The sequence below is a fragment of the Rana temporaria genome, chromosome 3 (genome assembly GCF_905171775.1).
Source record: "Rana temporaria chromosome 3, aRanTem1.1, whole genome shotgun sequence".
Lineage (NCBI taxonomy): Eukaryota > Metazoa > Chordata > Amphibia > Anura > Ranidae > Rana > Rana temporaria.
Window position 1 is genome coordinate 335531194 of NC_053491.1, and position 27934 is coordinate 335559127.

The window sequence follows — 27934 nt, forward strand, 5'->3', positions numbered from 1 at the left end:
TGGTACATCACCTGCATCTGGTGATCTTGGGGCTGACATGTTGTAGCCTTGTTTGAGTGCGCTGTCACTTTAAGAAACTTTGAGAGCGCTGTCTTTGAGTGCGCTGTCACTTTAAGAAACTTTGAGTGCGCTGTCACTTTAAGAAACTTTGAGAGCGCTGTCTTTGAGTGCGATGTCGTTGAGTGCGCTGTCTTTGAGTGCGACGTCTTTTATTGCCGGACACGTTGCTATGGCTGTGCCCGGCAACTTCCTTTTTTTTTTTTTTGGTCCGGTCAGCAATTGTTTCCTCCGTGCAACACAGAGTGGATTCTCTAGTTCCGGCTTGCACACTGAAGAGGCGTCACCGCCGGGGCTTGACTGGGCGGAGCTGCGACCGCTCCCGCGCGCGGGAAATGCTGGAAACAATTTAACCCCTTCAGGTACAGACTTTCTCCACTTAATAATGGCAGCTAACAGTCTTTCCTTCACCTCCCCCACCACTTGTATATGCGCCTCGCTGAGTAAATTACTTTCAATGACACAGTTCAGATTCTGGGGGGGGGGGGAGGACTTGCTTTAGTGGCTGAATGGTTAAGGCGTACACCCGTATCCTGTTCGTGACGCCAGAAAACGATGTGGTGACCGGGGAGGGTGAGTCCCACGGCCACACACATGCGCTTGATGGTTAGCTACTTGGTTCTTGGGGCTAGGAGCCCAGGGTCAGGTGGTATTAACCCTTAGTGAGGGCCAGATGGTATTAACCCTCTCTGTCACGTGACGCCACTGTAGTCTTGGTATACCCCGGGAAACTACAGCTCCGGGGGCCTCCGTATCCCCGCTAGTTAGGATGGTAATAATACAGTCCACAACAGGGGGTTAAAACAACAAAGGCTTTACTGGCATGAAGGCAGGTGTCAAAATCTTCACAGCTTTAAACAGAGTGTCAAAATGTTCTGCAGGCAGTCTCTGGATCACACAGCTGATAATGCTTGAGCTTAGTTGATCATATACTGTATATACTGGGCTGCAAAAGCCGGATAGTAATTCAGGGCCTATGCTTAACTAGGCTGAAAAATAGATACACTTACTGGAGTGTCTGTAGACTTGAGGCTTTTCGCCGGAATAACGGATTGATCCGATAAATGAGCTGAAGTACTGGTTCTGTAATGTTTAGGGATACTCCACTCTTTGCTGTATTTTATCCTGCAGGCTTCAGGCCTGCACTGCCTCTCCTCTGACTGTGTGTTGCTCTGCTCTGCCAGGAACTGAGGGAAGCATTAGACTGGCTTAAACAGGAAGTACAATCCCTTATAAGGGCCTGTTTAGACTGAAACCATTGGTTGAGAGCTGTGGATCATAGAGACTGACTTGTAGGATAACACAACACAATAAGGTCTTATCTAGCATTTAATCCTCCTAACTTCTTAAAGCTATACACACCTAATAAACGTATTATCAACCATAACAGTATATAAATCACATCATAACTAGCTGAGTCCCTGCAGGGGAGACCCCACAAGCCGAGGGCCTCAATCTGACAGGGACTACAACAAATACCTGTACTGGGACACCACAACAGTATCACACAAAAGTGAGTACACCCCTCACATTTTTGTAAATATTTTATTATATCTTTTCATGTGACAACACTGAAGAAATTACAATTTGCTACAATGTAAAGTAGTGAGTGTACAGCTTGTATAACAGTAAATTTGCTGTCCCCTCAAAATAACTCAACACACAGCTATTAATGTGTAAACCGCTGGCAACAAAAGTGAGTACACCCCTAAGTGAAAATGTCCGAATTGGGCCCAAAGTGTTAATATTTTGTGTGGCCACTAGGGATGAGCTCCACGTTCGATTCGAACGTATGTTCGAATCGAACATCGGTCGTTCGATCGTTCGTCGAAAATCGAACAAAACGGGTCGTTCGCGCCAAATTCGAATGACACAAAACGTCACATAATTCACTGGGGCGTTGAGCGCTGATGATTGGCCAAGCATGCTGTATGTCCCGCATGCTTGGCCAATCACAGCACTCAAAAAACGAAGAGCCATAATTGGCCAAAGCCAGGGTGGCTTTGGCCAATTATGGCTCAGGGGGATTACTACACGCCCCCCACTATAAAAGGCAGCCTGCACGGCTGCCTAGTGTAGTGTGTTGGCGGTTCTAGAGAAGATCAGTCAGTCAGACAGAGAGAGAGAGATAGATAGAGAGATAGAGACACAGTGTCTTAACCAGATAGATAGATAGATAGATAGATAGATAGATAGATAGATAGATAGATAGAGTAGTTAAAAGTACAGTTTGTAGAGAATATATTCACATCCTTAGGCGTTGTCAATATATTTATAAACTGTACAGCTCAGCTAGTTTATCTATTAGTATCTGTCAGGCAGGAGATTGTTCTACATGCAGCGCTCTAACGTGTTGTATTGCCTGCATTAGGGATTTACTTTAAATATAATTATTCTGTGTTATTTAACGTGTGCTAGTTAATTGCACACACAGACGCATTACCTGTTACTGCACGTGTGCAATTTATTTGCACAGAAGCGCAGTCGCTGTTAATGCAACTGGGCTATTGAATTGCACAGAAACGCAGTCGCTATTACTGCGTGCGTGCTGTTTAATAGCAACTAAAGGCAGTTGGTGTCACTGCGTGCGTGCTGTTAAATCGCATTTGACCGCAGTCGCTATTACTGCGTGCGTGCTGTTTAATAGCAACTAAAGGCAGTTGGTGTCACTGCGTGCGTGCTATTAAATCGCATTTGACCGCAGTCGCTATTACTGCGTGCGTGCTGTTTAATAGCAACTAAAGGCAGTTGGTGTCACTGCGTGCGTGCTGTTAAATCGCATTTGGCCGCAGTCGCTATTACTGCGTGCGTGCTGTTTAATAGCAACTAAAGGCAGTTGGTGTCACTGCGTGCGTGCTGTTAAATCGCATTTGACCGCAGTCGCTATTACTGCGTGCGTGCAGTTTAATAGCAACTAAAGGCAGTTGGTGTCACTGCGTGCGTGCTGTTAAATCGCATTTGACCGCAGTCGCTATTACTGCGTGCGTGCTGTTTAATAGCAACTAAAGGCAGTTGGTGTCACTGCGTGCGTGCTGTTAAATCGCATTTGACCGCAGTCGCTATTACTGCGTGCGTGCTGTTTAATAGCAACTAAAGGCAGTTGGTGTCACTGCGTGCGTGCTGTTAAATCGCATTTGGCCGCAGTCGCTATTACTGCGTGCGTGCTGTTTAATAGCAACTAAAGGCAGTTGGTGTCACTGCGTGCGTGCTGTTAAATCGCATTTGACCGCAGTCGCTATTACTGCGTGCGTGCAGTTTAATAGCAACTAAAGGCAGTTGGTGTCACTGCGTGCGTGCTGTTAAATCGCATTTGACCGCAGTCGCTATTACTGCGTGCGTGCTGTTTAATAGCAACTAAAGGCAGTTGGTGTCACTGCGTGCGTGCTGTTAAATCGCATTTGGCCGCAGTCGCTATTACTGCGTGCGTGCTGTTTAATAGCAACTAAAGGCAGTTGGTGTCACTGCGTGCGTGCTGTTAAATCGCATTTGACCGCAGTCGCTATTACTGCGTGCGTGCTGTTTAATAGCAACTAAAGGCAGTTGGTGTCACTGCGTGCGTGCTGTTAAATCGCATTTGACCGCAGTCGCTATTACTGCGTGCGTGCAGTTTAATAGCAACTAAAGGCAGTTGGTGTCACTGCGTGCGTGCTGTTAAATCGCATTTGACCGCAGTCGCTATTACTGCGTGCGTGCTGTTTAATAGCAACTAAAGGCAGTTGGTGTCACTGCGTGCGTGCTGTTAAATCGCATTTGACCGCAGTCGCTATTACTGCGTGCGTGCTGTTTAATAGCAACTAAAGGCAGTTGGTGTGACTGCGACTATTTTGTTACTTTACACTTGAGCCAAGTCGCTCTTACTGTGTGGTTGCTGTTTAATACCATCTGAACGCAGTTGGTGTGACTGCTACTATTTTGTTACTTTACACTTGAGCCAAGTCGCTCTTACTGTGTGGTTGCTGTTTAATACCATCTGAACGCAGTTGGTGTGACAGCGACTATTTTGTTACTTTACACTTGAGCCAAGTCGCTCTTACTGTGTGGTTGCTGTTTAATACCATCTGAACGCAGTTGGTGTGACAGCGACTATTTTCTTACTTTACACTTGAGCCAAGTCGCTCTTACTGCGTGGTTGCTGTTTAATACCATCTGAAAGCAGTTGGTGTGACAGCGACTATTTTGTTACATAACACTTGAGCCAAGTCGCTCTTACTGTGTGGTTGCTGTTTAATACCATCTGAACGCAGTTGGTGTGACAGCGACAATTTTGTTACTTTACAGTTGAGCCAAGTCGCTCTTACTGTGTGGTTGCTGTTTAATACCATCTGAACGCAGTTGGTGTGACAGCGACTATTTTGTTACTTTACACTTGAGCCAAGTCGCTCTTACTGTGTGGTTGCTGTTTAATACCATCTGAACGCAGTTGGTGTGACAGCGACTATTTTCTTACTTTACACTTGAGCCAAGTCGCTCTTACTGCGTGGTTGCTGTTTAATACCATCTGAAAGCAGTTGGTGTGACAGCGACTATTTTGTTACATAACACTTGAGCCAAGTCGCTCTTACTGTGTGGTTGCTGTTTAATACCATCTGAACGCAGTTGGTGTGACAGCGACTATTTTGTTACTTTACACTTGAGCCAAGTCGCTCTTACTGTGTGCTTGCTGTTTAATACCATCTGAACGCAGTTGGTGTGACAGCGACTATTTTCTTACTTTACACTTGAGCCAAGTCGCTCTTACTGTGTGGTTGCTGTTTAATACCATCTGAACGCAGTTGGTGTGACAGCGACTATTTTGTTACTTTACACTTGAGCCAAGTCGCTCTTACTGTGTGGTTGCTGTTTAATACCATCTGAACGCAGTTGGTGTGACAGCGACTATTTTCTTACTTTACACTTGAGCCAAGTCGCTCTTACTGTGTGGTTGCTGTTTAATACCATCTGAACGCAGTTGGTGTGACTGCGACTATTTTGTTACTTTACACTTGAGCCAAGTCGCTCTTACTGTGTGGTTGCTGTTTAATACCATCTGAACGCAGTTGGTGTGACATCGACTATTTTGTTACTTTACACTTGAGCCAAGTCGCTCTTACTGTGTGGTTGCTGTTTAATACCATCTGAAAGCAGTTGGTGTGACAGCGACTATTTTGTTACATAACACCTGAACGCATAACTATGGCTGGAAGGACAAAGAGAGGCAGAGAGTCACGAGGGCAAGCAGGCTCTGCATCTAGAGGTAACGCTGGTGATGGATGTGGTGCATCCTCTTCAGCACGTGGCCGTGGCCGCTCGTCCTTCTTTTCGGGAGCTGGCCGTGTTGAGCCTCAACATGCTGAGAAATTAGTTGAGTGGATGACCAAGCCGTCCTCATCCTCCTCATCCTCTCTCCCACAGACTGATTATAGTTTGTCTGGCAAAGCAGCTGCCAAGGCGTCCTCTACCCTCTGCACAATGGGATCACACAATCCTTCCCTAGTCCCACCGTGTCCTCCTGAGGAGTCCCCCGAACTGTTTCAACACAGTGTTGGGTACATGCTAGCTGAAGATGCACAGCGTTTTGAAGACTCCGATGACGGAACACTGATAGAGGAAGGCATTGATGTGAGCCCAGGGAGAGGGGGTGGCCGAGAGGGACAACAATCTGGGAGTGATGTTCCCCCAGCTGGAGCATACTGCCAGGTTGTCGCCAGTGATGATGAGGAGGGAGGGGATGATGAGGTCATTGACTCTACCTGGGTGCCTGGTAGGAGAGAGGAGGAGGAGGAAGAGGACGAGGCACAGGCACATCTTCAAAGAGGCAGGAAGCCCTCCAGGGGTCAGCTTAAGGGCAGTACACCAACTGCATTACGTGGCGCTGCTGTGTCTCAACGGTACAGCAAAAGTTCTTTGGTGTGGGCCTTTTTTGAAACCTGTCCATCAGATGCTACCTTTGCTGTTTGCAACATATGTCTCAAGCGTATCTCGCGTGGCCAAAACATCACCCGCTTGGGCACCACATGCTTGTCCAGACATATGTCGACCTGCCATGCAGCTCGTTGGCAGGCATACCAGAAAGACCCACACCAAAGACCAAAGCGGTCCTCCCCTTGCCCTTCTGTGACCTCAAACCCCACTAGACCCCTAGTCCTCTCTGCAGCCTGCACCGAAGGTGTAGAAATAGGTGTGTCACAACGTAGTAGTGGTAGTACATCCGGCCAATCTACTGATATTACCAGACAAATTTCCCTGCCCCAGCTGCTGCAGCGCCGAAAGAAGTACGCTCCCAGCCATCCACATGCCCAGCGGTTGAATGCTAGCTTAGCAAAATTGCTAGCACTTCAACTGCTACCTTTTCAGTTGGTAGATTCTGCCCCCTTCCGTGAGTTTGTGGAATGTGCAGTACCTCAGTGGCAAGTACCCAAACGCCACTTTTTTTCACGGAAGGCGATTCCGGCTCTCTACCGGCATGTGGAAGGCAATGTCCATACCTCGCTGGACAGGGCGGTCAGTGGTAAGGTGCATCTTACCGCTGACTCATGGTCCAGCAGGCATGGACAGGGACGTTACCTGTCTTTTACGGCCCATTGGGTGACTCTGCTGGCAGCTGGGAAGGACGCAGGTCAAGGCACAGTAGTTTTGGAGGTTGTTCCACCACCACGCCTCCAAAACACTACAACTGCTTGTGACACACCTCTCTCCTCCACCCCCTCCTCTTCTTCTTCCTCTGTGGCCTCTTCCTGTGGTGATGTTGGCTCAGAACCAGCCGTGCTCCGTAGGCGTACGACGGGCTACGCAGGAATGCAGGCCAAGAGATGCCATGCGGTCCTAGAGCTGGTGTGCTTGGGAGACAGGAGCCACACTGGGGAAGAGGTTCTTTCAGCTCTGCAGGGGCAGGCTCAGAGGTGGTTGACGCCACGCCAGCTGAAGCCTGGAATGGTGGTCAGCGATAATGGCACCAACCTCCTCTCTGCCCTGCGATGTGGAAAACTCACCCATGTGCCCTGTTTTGCGCATGTTCTCAATTTGGTGGTGCAGCGGTTCTTGGGCAGGTACCCTGGCTTACAGGATGTCCTGAGGCAGGCCAGGAAAGTCTGTGTGCATTTCCGGAGGTCATATAATGCCACTGCTCGGCTGACAGACCTCCAGAGGGAATACAACCTGCCCAAGAACCGCCTAATCTGTGACATGCCCACCAGATGGAACTCTACGTTGGCCATGCTGCAGCGGCTGCACACGCAGCAGAGGGCCATCAATGAGTACCTGTGCCAATATGGCAGCAGAACTGGCTCAGGGGAGCTTGGGTTTTTTTCACCACGCCAGTGGGCCTTGATCAGGGATGCATGCACTGTCCTGTCACCATTTGAGGAGGCCACGAGGATGGTGAGCAGTGACAGTGCATGCATCAGTGAGACTGTCCCGCTTATTCACATGTTGGAGCACACCCTACGTGGAATAATGGACAGGGCCCTTGAGGCAGAACAGAGGGAGGAAGAGGAGGACTTCCTTACCTCTCAAGGCCCCCTTTATCCAGACACTGTTCCTGCTTGCCCACCTGGAACACAGGAAGAGGAGGAGGAGGATGAGGAAGAGGAGGAGGAGGAGGATTGTATCAGCAGCATGGAGGTGGAGCCTAGCACTCAGCATCAACAGCAGCAGTCTTCAAAGGATCATTTACAGTCCCAAGGAACACGTGGACTTTTACGTGGCTGGGATGAGGTGGCTGAGGATCCTGTCGTCCTCAGTGACCCAGAGGACTGTGCCCCGAATGCCTCTGCAAACCTACGCTGCATGGCCTCCCTGATTCTGCAAAGCCTGCGTAAGGATCCTCGTGTACGTGCTATCAAGGAGAGGGATCATTACTGGCTGGCAACTCTCCTTGATCCACGTTACAAGAGTAAGGTAACGGATCTTATGTTGCCATCGCAGAGGGAGCAGAAGATGAAACTACTGCGGGAGGCCTTGCAGAAGGGTCTGTGCAATGCGTTCCCAGAACCGGGGGGATTACCAAAACCTGGCCCTGGACAACGTCTTGCTGAGGCTTCGGTGAGTCAGAGAAGGAGCGGTGGAGAAGGTGGCCGTCTGACCGATGCGTTCAGACAATTTTTTAGTCCGCAGCCCCAAGGTCTAACCGGTTCCAGCAACCATCGCCAGCGTCTGGTTTACATGGTCCGGGAATACCTAGCGGCAAGATCCGACTTGGACACCTTCCCCACGAAAAATCCTCTGGCTTACTGGGTCTTGAGGATGGATCACTGGCCAGAGCTTGCACAGTACGCAATTGAGCTACTGGCTTGCCCTGCATCCAGTGTTCTTTCAGAACGTACATTCAGTGCTGCTGGAGGCTTTGTGACCGATCACAGGGTACGCCTCTCCACCGACTCTGTTGATCGACTGACCTTCATCAAAATGATTCAGGCTTGGATCAACACCGGCTACCAAGCACCTGATGCTGATGTTACTGAATAAGAATTTTGTGTTGAAATATCAGATCCCTTTGAGACTGCTGATGCTGAGTGACTGTCCTGTTGTGCTGCTGATGGAATATCCTTCTCCTCCTCACTTTTCATGCTGTTAGCTAGTAAGAAATGTTGTTTTTCTGTGCTCCGCCACCAGTGCCTAAGGCCTAATTTTTCTGCCCCTGTTTAACAGGGGCGCCTAATAACAATTTTTGATGCAATACTTTGCACGTGGCCTAAGGCACAATTTTTGTGCCCCTGTGTAACAGGGGCGCCTAATAACAATTTTTGATGCAATACTTTGCACGTGGCTCCTTGTTGCGCTCCAATTACAGATATTGGGAGGGGTTGCAGTGTTATGTTGCACCTACGGACACATTTTTATGCCCCTGTGTAACAGGGGCACCTAATAACAATTTTTGATGCAATACTTTGCATGTGGCCTAAGGCACAATTTTTGTGCCCCTGTGTAACAGGGGCGTCTAATAACAATTTTTGATGCAATACTTTGCACGTGGCCTAAGGCACAATTTGTGTGCCCCTGTGTAACAGGGGCGCCTAATAACAATTTTTGATGCAATACTTTGCACGTGGCTCCTTGTTGCGCGCCAATTACAGATATTGGGAGGGGTTGCAGTGTTATGTTGAACCTACGGACACATTTTTATGCCCCTGTGTAACAGGGGCGCCTAATAACAATTTTTGATGCAATACTTTGCACGTGGCTCTTTGTTGCGCTCCAATTACAGATATTGGGAGGGGTTGCAGTGTTATGTTGCGCCTACGGACACATTTTTATGCCCCTGTGTAACAGGGGCGCCTAATAACAATTTTTGATGCAATACTTTGCACGTGGCTCCTTGTTGCGCTCCAATTACAGATATTGGGAGGGGTTGCAGTGTTATGTTGCGCCTACGGACACATTTGTATGCCCCTGTGTAACAGGGGCGCCTAATAACAATTTTGGATGCAATACTTTGCACGTGGCTCTTTGTTGCGCTACAATTACAGTATGTTTAAGGGGTGCCCTTTTTTCTACAATTTTGCTTTCCCAAAAAGATAATGCCACCCCCCCACCACCCCTAAAATAATCGAGATATTGTTCCCACACAGCACGTGCGCAACCAGTATTAAATTACTTTGTTCTTATAATAATTTTAAGTTGTGCAGGGACATTTCAAAACACGTGCCACTACTAGAGACACACAGCAGGTGTGATATTTGAAGGAATTTTTCATTTTTTTTTTTCACTTTAAACATCATTAAAATCGCTGCTCCGCAAAAACGTCCGTTTTTAAAATATTTTTTTCGATTGATACATGTTCCCTGGGGCAAGACCCGGGTTCTGAAAGACGTTTACCAACATTAAATTGAATATTGGTCTTTAAAATGATCGTTTTTGAATTCGAACGTTCGAGTCCCATAGACTTCAATGGGGTTCTAAATGTTCGCGCGAACCCGCGGTCTGTTCGAACGTTCTGATGCGAACCGAACCCGGGTATGTTCGGCTCATCCCTAGTGGCCACCATTATTTTCCAGCACTGCCTTAACCCTCTTGGGCACGGAGTTCACCAGAGCTTCACAGGTTGCCATCCTCTTCCACTCCTCCATGACGACATTACAGAGCTGGTGGATGTTAGAGACCTTGAGCTCCTCCTCCTCCTTTCTATTGAGGATGCCCCACAGATGCTTGTGTCCTGTCAAATTCTCCAACCCGTCAAAAACTCGAACCACATCAGTTATGTTTTGTCCCGATACCAATACTAGTATCTGTATCAGTACCGATACTGAGCATTTGCCCGAGTACTAGTACTCGGGGAAATGCTCCAAAGCTTCACCCGATACCTGGGCAGTCAGGGTGATCAGTGCGGTGGGAGAGTTACAAGCACTCTCCCACCGCAAGTGAAATCAGCGGTGATCGGTGCTTGTAACTCTCTCACACACAATCACTGCTGATTGACCCTGCATCCTCCTCCAGTCCCCCTCTGTTCTGCTGCCCTGCTGCTGTCCCCCTCCATGCTGCTCCGTGTCCCCCTCCGTGCTGCTCCATGTCCCCCTCTCTTCTGCTCCGTGATCCCCTCTCTTCTCCTCCATGCTGCTGTCCCCCTCTCTTCTCCCCCTCCATGCTGCTGTCCCCCTCTCTTCTCCTCTGTGTCCCCCTCTCTTCTCCATGCTGCTTTCCCCCTCTCTTCTCCTCTGTGCTGCTGTCTCCCTCTCTTCTCCTCTGTGTCCCCCTCTCTTCTCCATGCTGCTTTCCCCCCTCTCTTCTCCTCTGTGCTGCTGTCTCCCTCTCTTTTCCTCTGTGCTGCTGTCCCCCTCGATCTGTCAGGATGGAGAGCGGAGGTAGGAGCTGGTAAACCCGGCTCCTAACTTTTCCGAATGTACAGAGTCAGTGATCACTGACTCTGTCCATTCACATAACTGAAACATTGTAAACTGTGATTATGATGCTTCATGAAAGGAGAGGAGTCGCTGTCTTCTCTCCATTCATTTTCAGCGCATTTTCAGCCTCATTTTCTGAGGCTGTTGAGAAAGGGACTGGGGAATCTGTGTCCCTAGTCCCTAATAAAAAAAAAAAACACACTGACACTGTCCACCCAAACACACACACACACCTTAGAAAACATTGTAAAAAAAAAAAAATGTAAAAAAATATGTAAAAAATAAATAAATACTGACACATGTGCCACTGTCACATGAGATTAAAAAAAAAAGTATCGGTAATTGGTATCGGCGAGTACTTCGGTACAACCCTAATTTAAACCATCAGTAATTGCAGATTTTGACTAATTGCTATTTGGACACAACACCAGCAACCGTGTACAGTCCGGTACAGGAAGATTTAGCGTTTTTGACAGCACATCGGCTAACGAGGACAAATTTGTTGCAGTATTTTGTTGGCTAGTATCGGTGCAGAGTAACAATCTCCACACTATTGTGCACCGAACTGTATTCGGTTGCCAGTGTTGTATCCAAACAGCAATTCTTCAAAATCCCCAATTACTGATGGTTTAAAGAAACCAGAAGTTAAAGGGGTTGTAAACCCTCAAGTTTTTTTCACCCTAATGCATTCTATGCATTAAGGTGAAAATACTTTTGTCACTCAGCAGCCCCCGTTTTACTCACCTGAGCCCGTTCGTTCCCCCGCCGGCGACAACTTCTACCTCTCTGGCCAGGGTTCTCGGCTCTTGATTGAATAGATTGATAATGCCTGATTTTCTGTCTAGGTAGCACCATGTTTGTTCAGGCATCATCTAGAGCAGTGGTGTCAAACTCAATTTCATTGCAAGCCACATCAACAGTATGGTTGCCCTTAAAGGGCCGAATGCATCTGGGGTGCTGCATAGAAGTGGGGTGCTGAACAGAGGGTTCAGGAGTGCATTATATACAGATTGCATAGTTCAGTAGTGTGCTATGTACATAGTGCAGAGTTCCTGAGTGCGCAACAAACAGTGCAGAGTTCAGGAGTGTGCTATGTACAGAGTGCGGAGTGTGCTATGTACAGAGTGCAGAGTTCAGGAGTGCGCAACAGAGTGCAGAGTTAAGGAGTGTGTTATGTACAGAGTGCAGAGTTCCTGAGTGCGCAACAAACAGTGCAAAGTTCAGGAGTGTGCTATGTACAGAGTGCGGAGTTCAGGAGTGTGCTATGTACAGAGTGCAGAGGTCAAGATTGTGCTACATACAGAGTGCAAAGTTCAGGAGTGTGCTATGTACAGGGTGCAGAGTTCAGGAGTGTGCAACATACAGAGTGCAGAGTTCCAGAGTGTGCAACAAACAGAATGTAGAGTTCAGAATTGTGCTATGTACAGAGTGCAGAGTTCAGGAGTGTGCAACAGAGTGCAGAGTTCGGGAGTGTACTATGTACATAGTGCAGAGTTCCTAAGTGCGCAACAAACAGAGTGCAGAGTTGAGGAGTGTGCTACGTACAGAGTGCGGAGTTCAGGAGTGTGCTATGTACAGAGTGCAGGGTTCAGGAGCGTGCAACAGAGTGCAGAGTTCAGGAGTGTGCTATGTACAGAGTGCAGAGTTCCTAAGTCCGCAACAAACAGAGTGCAGAGTTCAGGAGTGCGCTATGTACAGGGTGAAGAGTTCAGAAGTGTGCTACGTACAGAGTGCAGAGATTAGGAGTGTGCTACATGTACTGGATGTCACTGGAATCAGTCCAGTCCATCGTGACTTAGGAAGTCTGAACCCGCCAGCTGCCTGGACTGATGGCAGTCTCAGCCTCTCAGCGAGCCGAGGGGGCTGTACACTTTCGGTGGCATAAAGTATACTCTGTTGCATTCGTTGAGCAGTACTGCCATCAAACCAGACTCATTTAAGTGAATGGGGCTGTGCTGCAACCATCTTGCAACCATGGTGGTGCTGGCTTTTCAGGGTTTAAACAGGTGCTGAGGTGGCGACATATGGTGTCCCAGTAGCCTGTCAACTGCCCTCTGAAAAGCAATCTGCGATAGATCACTTTTCCAATGACACCAAGGGCTGCCACCAGGGCCGTCTTTAATATGGTTTGGGCCCTGGGCAAACATTTTTTTTGGGCCCCCCTCCAGCTTATTTTGGGCCTGGCTGGTTCACATGTATGTGTTTTGGCGGTCCTCATTTGTGCAGGTACAGCAGCCCATTGATTTGAATGGCTGCCATGCCTTTGTTTCCTGCAGAAAAAAGGTGCATTCAGCATTTTAAAAATACAGTTGCCTTGAAATCCATTCTGCTTTTGCACCATGCTACTTACCTGCAGTTCTTGCACACACAAACGCACTATGTTTTTAAAAGCGTGACCTAAACATCTAAAAATGCAGCAAGTTTGACAATGCGGGAACTGCAGATAAGTCAAAGCAGACAGCAGAATGGACAGACAGTGCTGTATTTCAGTGCTTGATGGGCATAGGCGTGCCGTGTGCGCAGCCTATTACATGAGGCATGCGCTTTTCTTTGCAGGAAACGCAGGCATGGCGGCCCATTCAAATGAATGGGCTGCTGTGCCTGCGCAAATGTGGGCTGCCAAAACACATACATGTGAACCAGCCAGGCCCAAAATAAGCCCATCAAGCAGTTAAATACAGACAGTAATGCCATGTGCTCTGAGGCCTTACTCAGCCTGGACTGCAGGTCTGGTCTGTGATTTAAAGAGTTCCTCTATTTTACACATGGCATGGCATGAAGTCCCATGGTGCCAAAGCAGAATGGACAGACGGTGCTGTGACCCCATGCCATGCCATGTGTAAAATAGAGGAACTTTTTAAAACACTGACCAGACCTGCAGTGAATCATCAAATATTATAAAGACTTTGGGCACACTCTACAGAAAACTTCTATTTACAATATAGATTAGCAAACAGTGACATACCTTGAGGAGCAGGACATGAAGAAGTCAGCCTCGGGAAGAGCAAACTGGGGATGTTATAAAATCACATTCTAATTCACTTTTATATACAAGCAGCACCCAGTGGCAGGAAGGGAGAACTGCACGTCTAAAGGGAAGCCAGGGGTGCTGTACATTTTAAAACACTGGGAAGGGAAGCAGTACTGTCACTGGCTGCATGCCGCTGATGATTTTCAGCCTGATTTGTGGGCAGCACAGGGGCTTAACGGGCGGCAGGGCCGCCATCAGGAATTATGGGGCCACTTACACAGCTTCAGGCATGGGCCCCCTGGAGCAGAGAACCGGGATGGGGGGGTGCTGCCGCTTGAAATTGAGAAGCAGGGGGGGGGCTGCCGCGAATTTAGAAGCGGGGGGCCCTTTACAAAAAAAGAATTTAAAGAAAGAAATAAAGAAAAATATATATAAAAAAGGGGTGTAGCCATCCGGGGCCCTGGGGACCTCTGGGCCCTTTAATAAAAAGAAAAAAAGAAATAAAAAATATATATAAAAAATATATTTTAAAAAGGGGGTTGCCATCTGGGGCCCTGGGGACCTCTGGGCCCTTTAATAATTTTTTTTTAATAAAAATAAATTACAAAAACAAGGGGGTTGCCATCCGGGACCTCTGGGCCCTTTAATAAAAAATAAAAAAATATATATAAAAAAGAAACATTTATAAAAAAAAAGGGGGGTTGCCATATATATATATATATATATATATATATATATAAAAAGAAATAAAAAGAAAAAAAGAAATAAAATAATATAAAAAAAAAAGGTTTTTATAAAAAAAAGGGGGGTTGCCATCCGGGGCCCTGGGGACCTCTGGGTCCTTTAATAATAATACTAATAATAACATTTAAATTATATAATATATATAATATATATATATATATAAAAAAAAATGTTATACATACATAAAATATTTTTTTTATAAAAAAAGGGGGGTTGTCATCCGGGGCCCTGGGGAACTACGGGCCCCTGGGGACCCCCAGACCTCTAAAAAAAAAAAATTGGCCCTTTAATAAAAAATAAAATAAAAATATATTAAAAAAAAAAAAAATGTTTATTTAAAAATAAATAAAAAAGGGGGGGGTTGCCATCTGGGGCCCTCCAGGCCCCTGGGGGCCTTCCAAACCCCTAAAAAAAAGGGGGTTGCTTTGGGCCCCCAACAGTGACAGGGCCCAGGGCACCTGCCCCATTTGCCCTGCGGTAAAGACAGCCCTGGCTGCCACCAGTGTAAACAAGACTTTGACAGAGAAACCTAATTAAAACTCAGGGATGGCTTATCAATGATAAAAAAAGTATAGAATTGTAAAAACAACATTGCTGTATATTATAACATGTCAGGTATTTATATGTGCAGACTTGTGAAATGAAAGGCCCATTTTAAGCTGTGAAAGTAGCTGTTTGACAATGAGATTAGCTTTATAATTTGAAGTCCTAACATTCAGAGCTTCACAGGGAACACTGCGCCATTCACATCAGTCTTTGCTTATAAAGGAGCTTACAGCTTAATGTCACTTAAACAGTCACAAATACACAGTTGTTGGGTGGAAGCCAAATTAACTTTTTTTTTTATAGTTTGAGACTGTGGGGAAAACATACAAATTTCAGGCTCATTGTATCCCAGTGGGAATTAAAAACACAATTCTAGAGCAGAGTAGCATACAGTACACTTATTGTATATTAGTGGAAGGCTGACTGCAGGTCAGCCTGAATTTGTAGGAGGAGTCGGGAGGTATTTAAACCCGCCCTCTATCCTCCTTTCTGGGCGACGATTCTCTCGTGTCCCACCCACCCTTCCCCTTTTTTCTTGCTACGGTATTTCTTCTCTTTTACTTCTACTTGGGTATGCCCCCTTTTAAGCATACTGACCACGTGACCCCGGCACACCTCAGGTCACTTTCCCTGTTATGCCCTCAGACCTTTCCCTAGCACGATTACCTGAGACTCTGAGTACAATTATTATTATACAGGATTTATATAGCGCCAACAGTTTACGCAGCGCTTTACAATATACAAGGGAGACAATACAGTTATAATACAATAAAATACAAGAGGATTAAGAGGGCCCTGCTCAGAAGAGCTTACAATCTAATAGGGTGGGGCAGGTGGTACAAAAAGTTGTAACTGTGGGAAATGAGCTGATGGAAGTGGTAAAAGATTAGTTGGAGATGTGATAAGCTTCCCTGAAAAGATGAGTTTTCAGGGATCGTCTGAAGGTAGGAAGAGTAGGGAATAGCCGGACAGGTTCAGGTAGCGAGTTCCAGAGGATGGGAGAGGCTCTGGGGAAATCCTGGAGACGAGCATGGGAGGAGGAGACAAGAAAGCTTGACAGTAGGAGGTCTTGAGAAGAGCGGAGAGAACGGTTTGGGATATGTTTGGAAACAAGATTGGTAAAGTAGCTCGGGGCAGAGTTGTGGATGGCTTTGTAAGTTGTGGTTAGTAATATTACACTACCGGACTTATTCAAGAGGATATGTACTGTGGAAGCTGTGTCCAAAGGAGGACAAAAGACTAGTCACTAGTATTGCCTGTCGGTTCCCGGAAGCTGATCTTTTTCCCATTACTGACTTATTCTACCTTGTATCACACTCAGGGCTGTCTTAATGAGAGGGCACACCTGGGCACTGCCCAGGGGCCCCAGCTGCATTTGGGGGCCTCTGCACTTTCCCCAAAGCAGCTGGTCCTTGAGCCCACGCTGCCCTGAAATTGGGGGCCCCATCATTGTAGGGGCCCCAGAGCATTACTTTGCCCAGGGGCCCATGATGCTATTAAGACGGCCCTGATCACACTGCGTATCTGTAAGGAGGCAGACATCTGGGTAGAAGCAGTTTTTTTTTTCTCATATCAGAGTTGCTTCCCTGATGAGGGAATAATGATGAAGTCATAATCTGGAAGCAGCAGTAGAAGTGTACAAAGCCCAGATTCATAGAAAGAATGAAGCAGCAGCAGGAATGTTCTTGCTCTGCAAAACCTCAGGTAAAGTTTTCTCTCCAGCAAAGAGAACAGTGAACAGTAGAGGAGCTGCATTACCAAACCTCACTCCAAATATAATGAGTCAGGTGCAGCCATACCCAGCAGACCTTACACTATAAATATACTGCTATGAGGCTCCAGGAATCTGCAGTCGAATCAAAGTGTCTGTAAAAGGCAAAACCTTTCTTTTTCTGTATTGGATAGGGTATAAAAAGAAATGTCATTGTGGCACAAGTAGTGTGTTGGTAACCTTCTTATAGCAGAGGAAAAAAACTTTGGGATGAATAATCTTGAGTGAACCCTCCTTTTTTAGGCATGTAATGGATACTCTCTGGTATGCTTCCTTTCATAAGATGCAGCTCCTGCAGAGAGATGGAAGAAATCTTTGAATCAGACCTGAAAACACACACAGTGGAGGATGCCATCTAAGTGCAGCATTAACCTTTTTTATTGTATGATTTAAACAAACTAGCAACTTGCATGAAGTAAGTTTGTGAAAGCTGTAGAGCATAAAAAATCAACAACTTGCCCCACCCTGTTAGATTGTAACTCTTCTGAGCAGGGCCCTTTTAACCAGTGGCGGCTGGTGAAGTTTTAGGATTGGGGGACGCAAGACTCCGCCCCTCCACATTTGGTCCCTCCCACTTCTCATAAGCCACACCTCTTATAGAATCCACCCACTCTGTCCCCTGTATTCCACTTGCTTCCACCCATGGTGTCAGGAGTATACATCTCAGCATCACAGGACAGAGTATACAGCCCCAGCATCACAGATCATGGTATATAGCGCAGCCTTACAGATCAGTGCAAACAAACTAAAAAATTACACTGTTAGTAATGAAGGGGCATGAGATTACCATAGACTTCGGACATATTGCACGAGATTACCAGAGACTGCGGACATACTGACTGCACAAGATTACCAGAGACTGCGGAAATACTGACTGCACGAGATTACCAGAGACTGCGGATATAATGACTGCACGAGATTACCAGAGACTGCGGATATACTGACTGCACAAGATTACCAGAGACTGCGGACATAATGACTGCACAAGATTACCAGAGACTGCGGAAATACTGACTGCACGAGATTACCAGAGACTGCGGATATAATGACTGCACGAGATTACCAGAGACTGCGGATATACTGACTGCACGAGATTACCAGAGACTGCGGACATAATGACTGCACAAGATTACCAGAGACTGCGGACATACTGACTGCACGAGATTACCAGAGACTGCGGACATACTGACTGCACGAGATTATCAGAGACTGCGGAAATAACTGCATTGGGGGGGATATCTCACATATGGATGTAATACACTGCAATTCATGTCCCTGTACTGACATCTCTCATAATAATACTCTCCTACAATCAGATTCTATGACTGATCAGCTCCTACAAACACTTAGCATTTCCCCCACACTGATATCACCTGGACATGTGTCTTCCCCAGGAAGTTATAGGCGAACATGTAATAATAAAAAAAAAATGTTAAAGGGGGGGTTGATTATGGGGCCGTTTGTAGCTGATTGCTGAACATTAAAAAAAAAAAAAAGTTAAGAAGAGAGGGGGGGGGGGGTTTCATCCGCTATTTGTGGGTGGTGCCGGACGCTATTTCCGTCCGAATTGCAATTAAGAAGTTTAATAACGGGGGGGGGGGGGGGGGCGGCCGCTAGCTTTGCTGAGCATTAGGCATAGGAATCTAGCTTTGCTGTGAACACGGCTCTGCAGACTTACCTTCATGCCTGACTCACGGAGGTGCGTCCCTCTGGGCTGCAGAGTGCCAACGTCACTTCCTGATGTGCACAGGCACAGAAATATACTGGGTGCCGTGCACCCGCCCGGCCACAAGTCCAAGTTCATCACGCGGGAAGCTGTGGCGCGATAGGCTCCGCCACAAAGGCATTTTTTTGCTGCCAATGTAGCGCCACGTCTGCAATCTCGTGATTGCACAGACGTGGCGCTACTGATACTGCACTTTGCCCGGCGCCCGACGCCCGGACACAGTGCACATAAGGACCTTTTTTTTTTTTTTAAAGGGACATGTTTAAATAATTTTTTTTTTGTACTGACTTGGGGGAGGGGGGGCGGCACCCAGGCGCCACCTATGGACGGGCCGTCACTGCTCTTAACCCTCTTCTATTTTATTTGTATTGTAACTGTATTGTCTCCCTTTTGTATTGTAAAGCGCTGCATAAAATGTTGGCACTATATAAATCCTGTACAATAACAAGAGGAGACAATATATGGCATCACTGGAGAGGTGGAGCTTTTTATGTGTTATTACTTGTCATCAGGATTGTCGTTGCAAGTAAACCTGTCCTTTGATTGTATTTCACAACAGGCACTTCTAGTGTTGCTCGAGCATGGAGTGCCACATTCGATGAGCTGGTTGGAAAGGCAGTAGGAACTTTTTTCAGGAGGATAATGCCCATGGACCTGCCAGGGCTGGCTGAATACCCTGATATATTTGCGGTGTGTCTCATACTCCTCCTTGCAGGTATTTCTATATATGTCAACTGTTATTACATGTAAATAACCTTACTTTAGTGGATTACCCCCTGGGGCCTGCAATATGTAGAGTAACATTTTCAAGCCCAACTCCTTTACATTGCAAATGTGTGCATTCATAGTTTTCTTTCTGTTCAGACAAATAATTGGGAACTAATCAACATCGTTTATGATCATGTGACCATCATTACAACCACTATTGTGACATATTCCTATACCAATAATGGTGATTAGTGGAAATTTGTTTGCAAATTATTTCCTCTTGCCTGAAGGTGTCATTTTGCAGCTTTAGCTGAACAGAAAGAAAGAGATATGGGAGGAATTCATACAGTGTCGTAGACACTCTTTAGATATGTGGTCCTTGCTGGACCAGCCGAATTTCTATACATGTATGGCCGGCTTTACAAAATGTTACATTGTGTAAAAAGAAAAATACATTTAAAGCTGCAAGATGTAAAATAACCAAAATATGCAACTTTCACATTTTTGTCCATTTTTTCAAAACTTCGTTTTTGTGTCATTTAAAATGATAGTGTGTTGGCAAAACGACGTTTAAAACGACGTTTTTAAACCCGCGCATGCTCAGAAGCAAGTTATGAAGCGAGCTAATGATAAAGGGGAAAGTTCCATTCGAATGGCGTCACTCTTTGGGCTGCTTTTGCTAATTTCCCCATCTCATAACTTGCTTCTGAGCATGCACGTTTTTTCCCTCTCGTTAAAGCGTACACACGACCGTTTTTCACGATGTGAAAAACGTCGAGAAAAAATAGAGCAAGTTTCTCGTTGAGAAAAATGCTCTGGAACCTACACATGGCCGTTTTCCACGACCAATTTAAAAAATTGCATTTTTCTTGTCATGAAAAACGGTCATGTGTACGCGGCACCACTTATATGTAAATGTAGCTTTTAGGTGGATTGATGCTTTAAAAAGCAAACAGATTCCATGTAAACTGAGTTCGCTTGATGGCATTAACAGTATAATGAATAGCTATAATACATGCTTTTTTGCAACTCATACATGCAGACAATAGTTCTTTCCCATTCCAGGTCTTCTTTCCTTTGGTGTGAAAGAGTCAACCACAGTGAACAAAATCTTTACAACCATCAACATAATAGTGTTGGTGTTTGTTATTATCAGCGGGTGTGTTAAGGGTGACCTGAGAAACTGGGAGATCACACAGGATGAGCTTGATGACGCAATCAATCGCTTGAGGTATGCCTGGAAATTCGATATTTATGTGTATATACCAGGGCTCAAGTCCTGCGGGAACGCGTGGGAACGGAGTTCCTGCACTTTTTTCACAGCAGGAACGCAGTTCCCTTTGCAGGACTAGAGCAGCCGAGAGCAGCCGAGCCGCCCGAGCCAATCCTTCACTAAGCGGCGATGCCCAGCTCGAGTCACTGTCAGGGGCAGGCTAACCTTAGTAATCCTTTATGTTACTGGCCACTTCCTGTATATGGATTCATCGGGTAGTGTGCGGGGATTCCATCACTTCCTCAATGCCGCAATGTCTCCTGGGAGCTTTTGTCATTGTTCCCAAGAGACATTGCGGAGATCTACCGCGAGTTGCTTTATGTTCCCGCCATAACTCATGGCAGACCTCCGTAAAGTAATCCATAAAGGATTACTAAGGTACAGTGGATCGAAAAAAAACAAACAAACATGCGGTTCAGTAATTATGCATATGAGCGTATAATTTTTTTCTTGGTGGGAGTGGATTTTGGGTGGGAGTTCCCACACTTTTTTCCCCAGGACTTGACCCCTGATATATACTATTACAAGCTTGTAAATGTTTTATTCTGTATATTTATGGCTCGTCCTATCAGCCAAAGTGAGAATTGTGTCTTATAAAGCCCGGATGGGAGCAGGAAGCAGATACTCACAATGCGGTGTATGTCTAATGCCTCGTACACACGATCAGGCTTTTGCCCGACCAAATTCACATCGGAATTCCGACAGAATTCCATCGGAGGAAAAGAGAACATGTTCTCTATGTAATCTCCTCAGAATTTCCGATGGAAAAACTCAGATGGGCATACACACGGTCGGAATTTCCGATGGAAAAAGTCCGTCTGACTTTTTTTCATCGGAAATTCCGATCGTGTGTACGAGGCATTACTAGCAGTTTATAGTCACGTTCAGCTGGACTTGTTCTGTAATGTTAAAAACATTTGAATTCTCATCCAAGCCACTTCTTTGGTTCCAATGAGTGTCACAAACACACCCTATAGGCATATAGATCAGGGCAGGTGTTGATTTCACAGAATATCATGTATAGTTCTATGGTGCTTGAGCTCAGAATTTATTAATCAGGTCTCTAATTGCCTGCCACTGTTTGTTTTAAATGGATTTGCAGTGATCCCAAGAAAACTAAGTAATAACACACAACTAAAAAGAATGCAAAAATGAATAAAAAATAAATGGTTCTAAAGGTACGTTTTTTTTTTTACCCTAATGCATTCTATGCATTAAGGTAAAAAAAAAATTCTCAATGCAACTGCCCCCTTAAATACTTACTTGAGCCTGATCTCAATCCAGTGATGTGCATGAGAGCTGCAGCTCTCTTATTCCTCATTGGACAGAGAGACTGTCAGCCACAGCCAGTGAGGAGAGAGCGGGGAGTGGGTCCAAAATGCGCTCTGTGTCAATGGGCTCAGGAGCAAGCACACACACGAGTGCCCCAGAACAAGTGGGGGACCCGTGAAGAAGAGGATCAGGGCTGATCTGTGTAAAACCTCAACACAGAGCATGTCAGCATTCCAGATTTATTTATTTTTTTATTATGCCTCTTGAATCATTTTGAGGCTAGGTTCACACTGCAGTACGGAGTGGCTCACAGCAGGGGTCCGGTGCGTCCCTGTACACTGTTTCAGGTCTGATTCCGGTCCGAATTTTTGTCTGAATTCGGACCTGAAATGAACCAGAAGATTCACAGGACTCCGGAGATTTGTGAACCAGCTCCACAGAGAGTCGGTCACAATCTCCTGATACTACGGATGCCAGTACTACAGTAACATGCTACATGTTACATGTTACACCCTGAATAAGAACAATACTTGGATTATTTTCCTGGATTTAGTCCAGCGCTAGATATTAACTTAATATAAATATTATATAATAATCTAGCAATACATCATGGAAGGTGTGAAAATTAAAACCACAAACCAGCTGACATTTTAAAGCCGTTGGAGCAACAGGTTTTATTTTCCTATGAAAATGAAATGTGTAAATAAAAGTACTGGGCCGGATTCAGATAGGTTAGCGGATCTTTAGATCCGCGTAACCTATCTGATTTACGTTACGCTGCCGCAAGTTTTTGAGGCAAGTGCTTTATTCAGAAAGCACTTGCCTGTAAAGTTGCAGCGGCGTAGCGTAAATCCCCCGGCCGAATTCAAATTCGGCGGGTAGGGGGCGTGTAATGTTATAATCAGGCGTGTCCCCGTGCCGACCGAACTGCGCATGCGCAGTCCGCAAAATTTCCCAGCGTGCATTGCTCCAAATGATGTCGCAAGAACGTCATTGGTTTCGACGTTAACGTAAATTACGTCCAGCCAGATTCGCAAACGACTTACGCAAACAACGTAAAAATTTCAAAACTTGGCGCGGGAACGACGGCCATACTTAACATAGGATACGCCGCACATACCCCTCATATAGCAGGGGTAACTTTCCACCGGAAAAAGCCGAACGCAAGCGACGTAAAAAAAATGCGCCGGGCGGTCGTTCGTTTCTGAATCGGCGTAACTACTCATTTGCATATTTGACGCGTAAAAGATACGGAAGCGCCACCTAGCGGCCGGCCTGGAATTGCAGCCTAAGATCCGACGATGTAACACAGTTACACCTGTCGGATCTTAGGGATATCTATGCGTAACTGATTCTCTGAATCAGTCGCATAGATACGACCGGCTGGCCTTAGAGATACGACGGCGTATCAGGAGATACGCCGTCGTATCTCCTATCTGAATCCGGCCCACTGTATTTATTGGCGTATAACACTCACCTTTTTACCTTGAAAATAAAGGGTAAACTGTGCCTGCGTGTTATACGCAGGGGGCTGTGGACATTTTTTTTCCCATGAAACTTCCCTCTTAAAGTTAGGGTACGTGTTATATGCCTGTGCATGTTATACGCCGATAAATACGGTAATAATATTATAAAAGTGCTATATGGTTTGTCACAACAATTCTAGCCGCCACATTTCCTGGACAGCTAGGCTTAGACATGTAGGTTTTGGCATAGTTTTTTTCAGCCCTGATAGTTTATTCTATCATTGTGACTCCAAAACTGCACTGCAAATTTGAAAAAAAATTGCACTTGGGTTAAAGAAAAACTTTTATCTTTAAACACTAAAGCCTAGTACACACGGGTCGAATGTTGGGCGGCATCGGCAGGCTGATCCAACAGCTGGTTGAAAGGTCTGCCGACTGGCTCACGATCCCTGACCTGACCGATCGAACAACTTGGTACATTCAGCCTGCCCATTAACAGTTCGAATCTCGGCGCCTGCTGAACTGGCCGAGATTAGAAGTGTATGGCCAGCCTAACTATTGCTGAGGTACGAGGTGTACTAGATTTGTAATGAGATACAAATTAACCTGTTGGGTTATATAAGGCGTTTCCCTTTAACTGTTTTTTTGCTTTTTTAATGCATCACTGTGGGTGCTTTATACCAATTGGCTCTATTTCTGTATAACAAGGATTAACCTCATTGTGATGCTACAGTGCAACATGCCTTCAGAAAAATGCGGACTGTCACGGGGGGGGGGTTACCCTTTATATTTTTTGCCACCATATGTTCTCTTTAGCAGGTGTATATGGATTTTACGTTTCATGTGCTGGCTTATGTACAGTATATTACATATTTCTTTAAGCTTGGCTTTATGCATGTGTATCAATTAAAAACAGACTTGTCTTTTGTAAATAATACTATACTTTTTGATTGAAAAATACATTTTAACCATTATACCAACAGTAACCATTCTACAGGTGGTAATATAACCGGTATCTTTGGAGTCGGTGGATTCATGCCATTTGGCTTTAGTGGAACCGTGGCAGGAGCTGCAACCTGCTTTTATGCCTTTGTCGGGTTTGACTGCATTGCCACCACAGGTATGGATCAGAACATCACCAACAGCCAATCATAACAAGGTTTCCTATATATTTTATGTAGTATTTAAGGCTTCATTTAGACGTGCAATTGGGTGTGCGGCAGAAAATGCGCAGTTTAGAAAAAACCTTTTGCCTTTATAACCACTTTAAAGTTGATCTCATCCTTGATAATCTCATTACCATTATACTGCAAACAGTAATTGGCCAGAATAAATAGTGATACTCCAGTATAAAGGTCCCAACAATCTTAAAATATTAGCATACACATGTTTTAACTTTAAGGGCTAGTTTACACCTGCCTCAAAACATGCCTTTTTAAAGCTCTCTGAACGGCAGTCAAAGCTCTTGTCACTAAATAAAATTGTTAGCTTACGCCTTGCTCTTGCTTTGCTTCAACTTTGCTTCAAACATTATACACCAAGTCACTTTAGTGGTGCTTCAAAGCTTCTTCAAAGCCTCCATAGAAGTCTATGACAAAGCTCACTTAAAGCACCTGCAGCTTTCGGGAGGCTTTAATTAGGCTTTAGATTCACTTTGTTTTGGAGGTATTGCAGGTATGAGATATCAATACACGCACACACACACAGAGCAACTGCCAAGCTTCATTAAGGGCTCAATTACACTTGCTTCAAAACATTACTTCGGACGCGCTTTGTTAAAGCTCTCTGAACACCAGTCAAAGCCCCTGTAACTAAATAAAATGAATAGCTTGCAGTACTGTGTACACCTTGCTTTGGCTTTGCTTCAAAGATTTGCACCTCATGTCGCTTTAGTGGTACTTCAAAGCATCTTCAAGCTTGCTTGAAGTACCAGCAGCTTTTGAGAGGCTTTTATTCAGCTTTAGGTTTGATTTGCTTCATTAAAGCTTAAAAAATGCATCATCAAAGCACCACTGAAGATCCACCGTTGCATCACTGAAGCATCAAAAACACATCAAAAAAGCATGTTGAAGCTGTAGGCGCTTTAATGTGTGTTAAATTCGAAGCAAGTGTAAATGAGCCCTAAAGCTTTAAAAAAGCACCACTGAAGCATTATCGAAGCATCACCAAAGCACCACCTAAACACTACAGAAGCATCAAGTACACATAAAAAAAAAAAGCATGTTAAAGCGGTAGGTGCTTTAATGTGTTGAACTCAAAGCATGTGTAAATGAGGCCTAAACTGACCCTTTTCATATTGTGTCCCAACTTTCTTTCAGGAGAGGAGGTTAAGAACCCTCAGAAAGCAATACCTTTGGGAATTGTGGTGTCTCTGTCCATTTGTTTTTTGGCATATTTTGGGGTCTCTGCATCTCTTACGCTTATGATGCCCTATTACCTCCTGGATGCCCAGAGTCCTTTGCCAGCTGCTTTTGAATATGTTGGGTGGAGTGTGGCAAAATATGTTGTTGCTGTAGGATCTCTCTGTGCTTTGACCACAAGGTAAAATGTTCTAATCACAATACTTTGTTTACATCATTCTCTTATCAGTTTCAAAAGTTCAATTAGAATAATATTAAGTTTGTTTATTTATTAGGCTTCATTTCCATGGACGTTTTCACAGCCGCTTTTAGCGTTTTTTACAGCTTAAAAACGCTGGTCCATGTTAGTCTATGGCTTCATGCCCACATAGGCGTTTTTGAGCTGCAAATGGCATAGGCATTTTTGAGCTGTAAAAAAAAACCCAGGACCAGGGCGTTCTGTGGCGCCGACGCCAGAGCTGTAAAAACGCCAAGAAATGCGCAAAAACACTTAAAAACGCTAAAAACGCTACCGCGGCGTATCTATCAATTCATTTGTGCATGGTGGCCCTAAAGCTCATATCTCCTCCCTTTAGAGGCTACATTTTTTTCAGGAGTCACCAGGCTGCCCACTTAAAGATTTTGGTTTGTCTTTGAGTCTGGGGAAATCCTAAAGGCCGATTGACACCTTAGTGTTTTCCAGAAAGTGTTACAATTCATTTGTATAAAAGATTCCCTTGCTGAAAACTGTACAAAAAATGCTATAAAGTGTAAAGGAAAAGGTAAATATACTATAAAAACATTTTTTGATCAAGCAGTAGGTTAGTTGGACTTTTCCATTATGGTTGAGCTCCAATAATTCAATCAAAGTGGTTATCTAACCCTTGCATACACCCAATGAAGTGACACAGGACCTTAAAGAAAGGTGTATTGATGGTAATACAAAGGTTATTGCCAACTAGTTGGAAAAGAGCTAGTTCAGGTCCACATCCCATTCCCTAGTACAGAATGTAAAAACCAAGTTCCTCAAAGAGTGGGAATTTAATGAACCAAAAACGCTCAGGAAGTAAGGGATTTTTATAAATTTATTACAAACAATAAATTACATATCAAACAATTGATAACATTGAAACACAAGATAGAAAGGAAAATACAAACATGTAAAACAAACAACTGGAAGAAGCCAAGATCAACTGTCGAGAGGACAGAGGAAAACCAACGTGTTTCAATGAATGAGGTAAAAGTCTTCTTCTGGGAAAATGGGCTGAAGCTTTCCTAATATATACAAACAATCTACAATTTCAATAAAGACATAATTACAAACATAATTCAAAATTCATTATGAGAGCAGTTGGGATTCTTCATGTCTCACTTAACAGCTCACACTGATGTTTACCCTCTGGGCTATTTTGTCTTACAGTCTCTTGGGATCTATGTTCCCTATGCCCCGGATTCTTCTTGCAATGGCCAGAGATGGTTTGCTCTTTCAGCCACTGTCACGTGTCAGCAGTCGGCAGAGTCCAGTGGTGGCCACCATGGCTTCAGGAGTAGTAGCTGGTAAATGCTCGAAGCAAGTGGATAGAACTAAACAATGACACCTATGAGACAAGAGGCAGGCTTGTGTGTGGAATTTCAGAAAGTCTGTATGTGATAGCTCACTATGACTAGGCTTTGGAGATCATCTTGTATAGCTCATTACAGGTTACTTTAAAAACAACTTGTTCAAATCTGGGCAATCTGATAATATGAGAAAAACAATAAATAAGCAGAGATTACCTTCAATGTAAATTCCATGCAAAATAATCAGTACACAATAATCAGACATAGGAGGCCAAACCTACGGTATATGCAAATCTCAACTTCTACTGTAAGAGCTTGGTCCCACACCCTTCCATCTCCAAGTCTCTCTATTGGTTAGTGAGGCTACACATCCCATTAAAGAACCAATAAGGAGGCTTGGAAAATAGAAGGTGGTAAACTTATCTCAATTTTTACCAGTAACATTGAAATTTCCATATTATGTCAGCTTATTGGGCACTTGGGAAGATATATGAAAATACTGCAATTCTTGCCTTAAAGGGGTTGTAAAGGTTATTTTTTTTATTTTCTAAATAGGTTTCCTTTAACCACTTAAGACCCGGACCAAAATGCAGCTAAAGGACCAGGCCAGGTTTTGCGATTCAGGACTGCGTCGCTTTAACAGACAATTGCGCGGTCGTGCGACGTGGCTCCCAAACAAAATTGGCA

General features: G+C 45.0%; 1 protein-coding gene across 4 annotated transcripts in view; it reads left to right on the forward strand.

The window, feature by feature from the left end:
* LOC120932570 (cationic amino acid transporter 2-like) overlaps positions 1–27934 on the forward strand; it is a 77400-nt gene that overhangs the window by 36729 nt on the left and 12737 nt on the right. For all 4 annotated transcript variants that reach the window (XM_040345053.1, XM_040345054.1, XM_040345052.1 and 1 more), the window contains 5 exons: positions 19189–19344; positions 20403–20568; positions 24332–24468; positions 25667–25889; positions 27108–27244. In XM_040345053.1, the coding sequence (XP_040200987.1) occupies positions 19189–19344; positions 20403–20568; positions 24332–24468; positions 25667–25889; positions 27108–27244 (819 nt within the window). The remainder of the gene's footprint in view (positions 1–19188; positions 19345–20402; positions 20569–24331; positions 24469–25666; positions 25890–27107; positions 27245–27934) is intronic.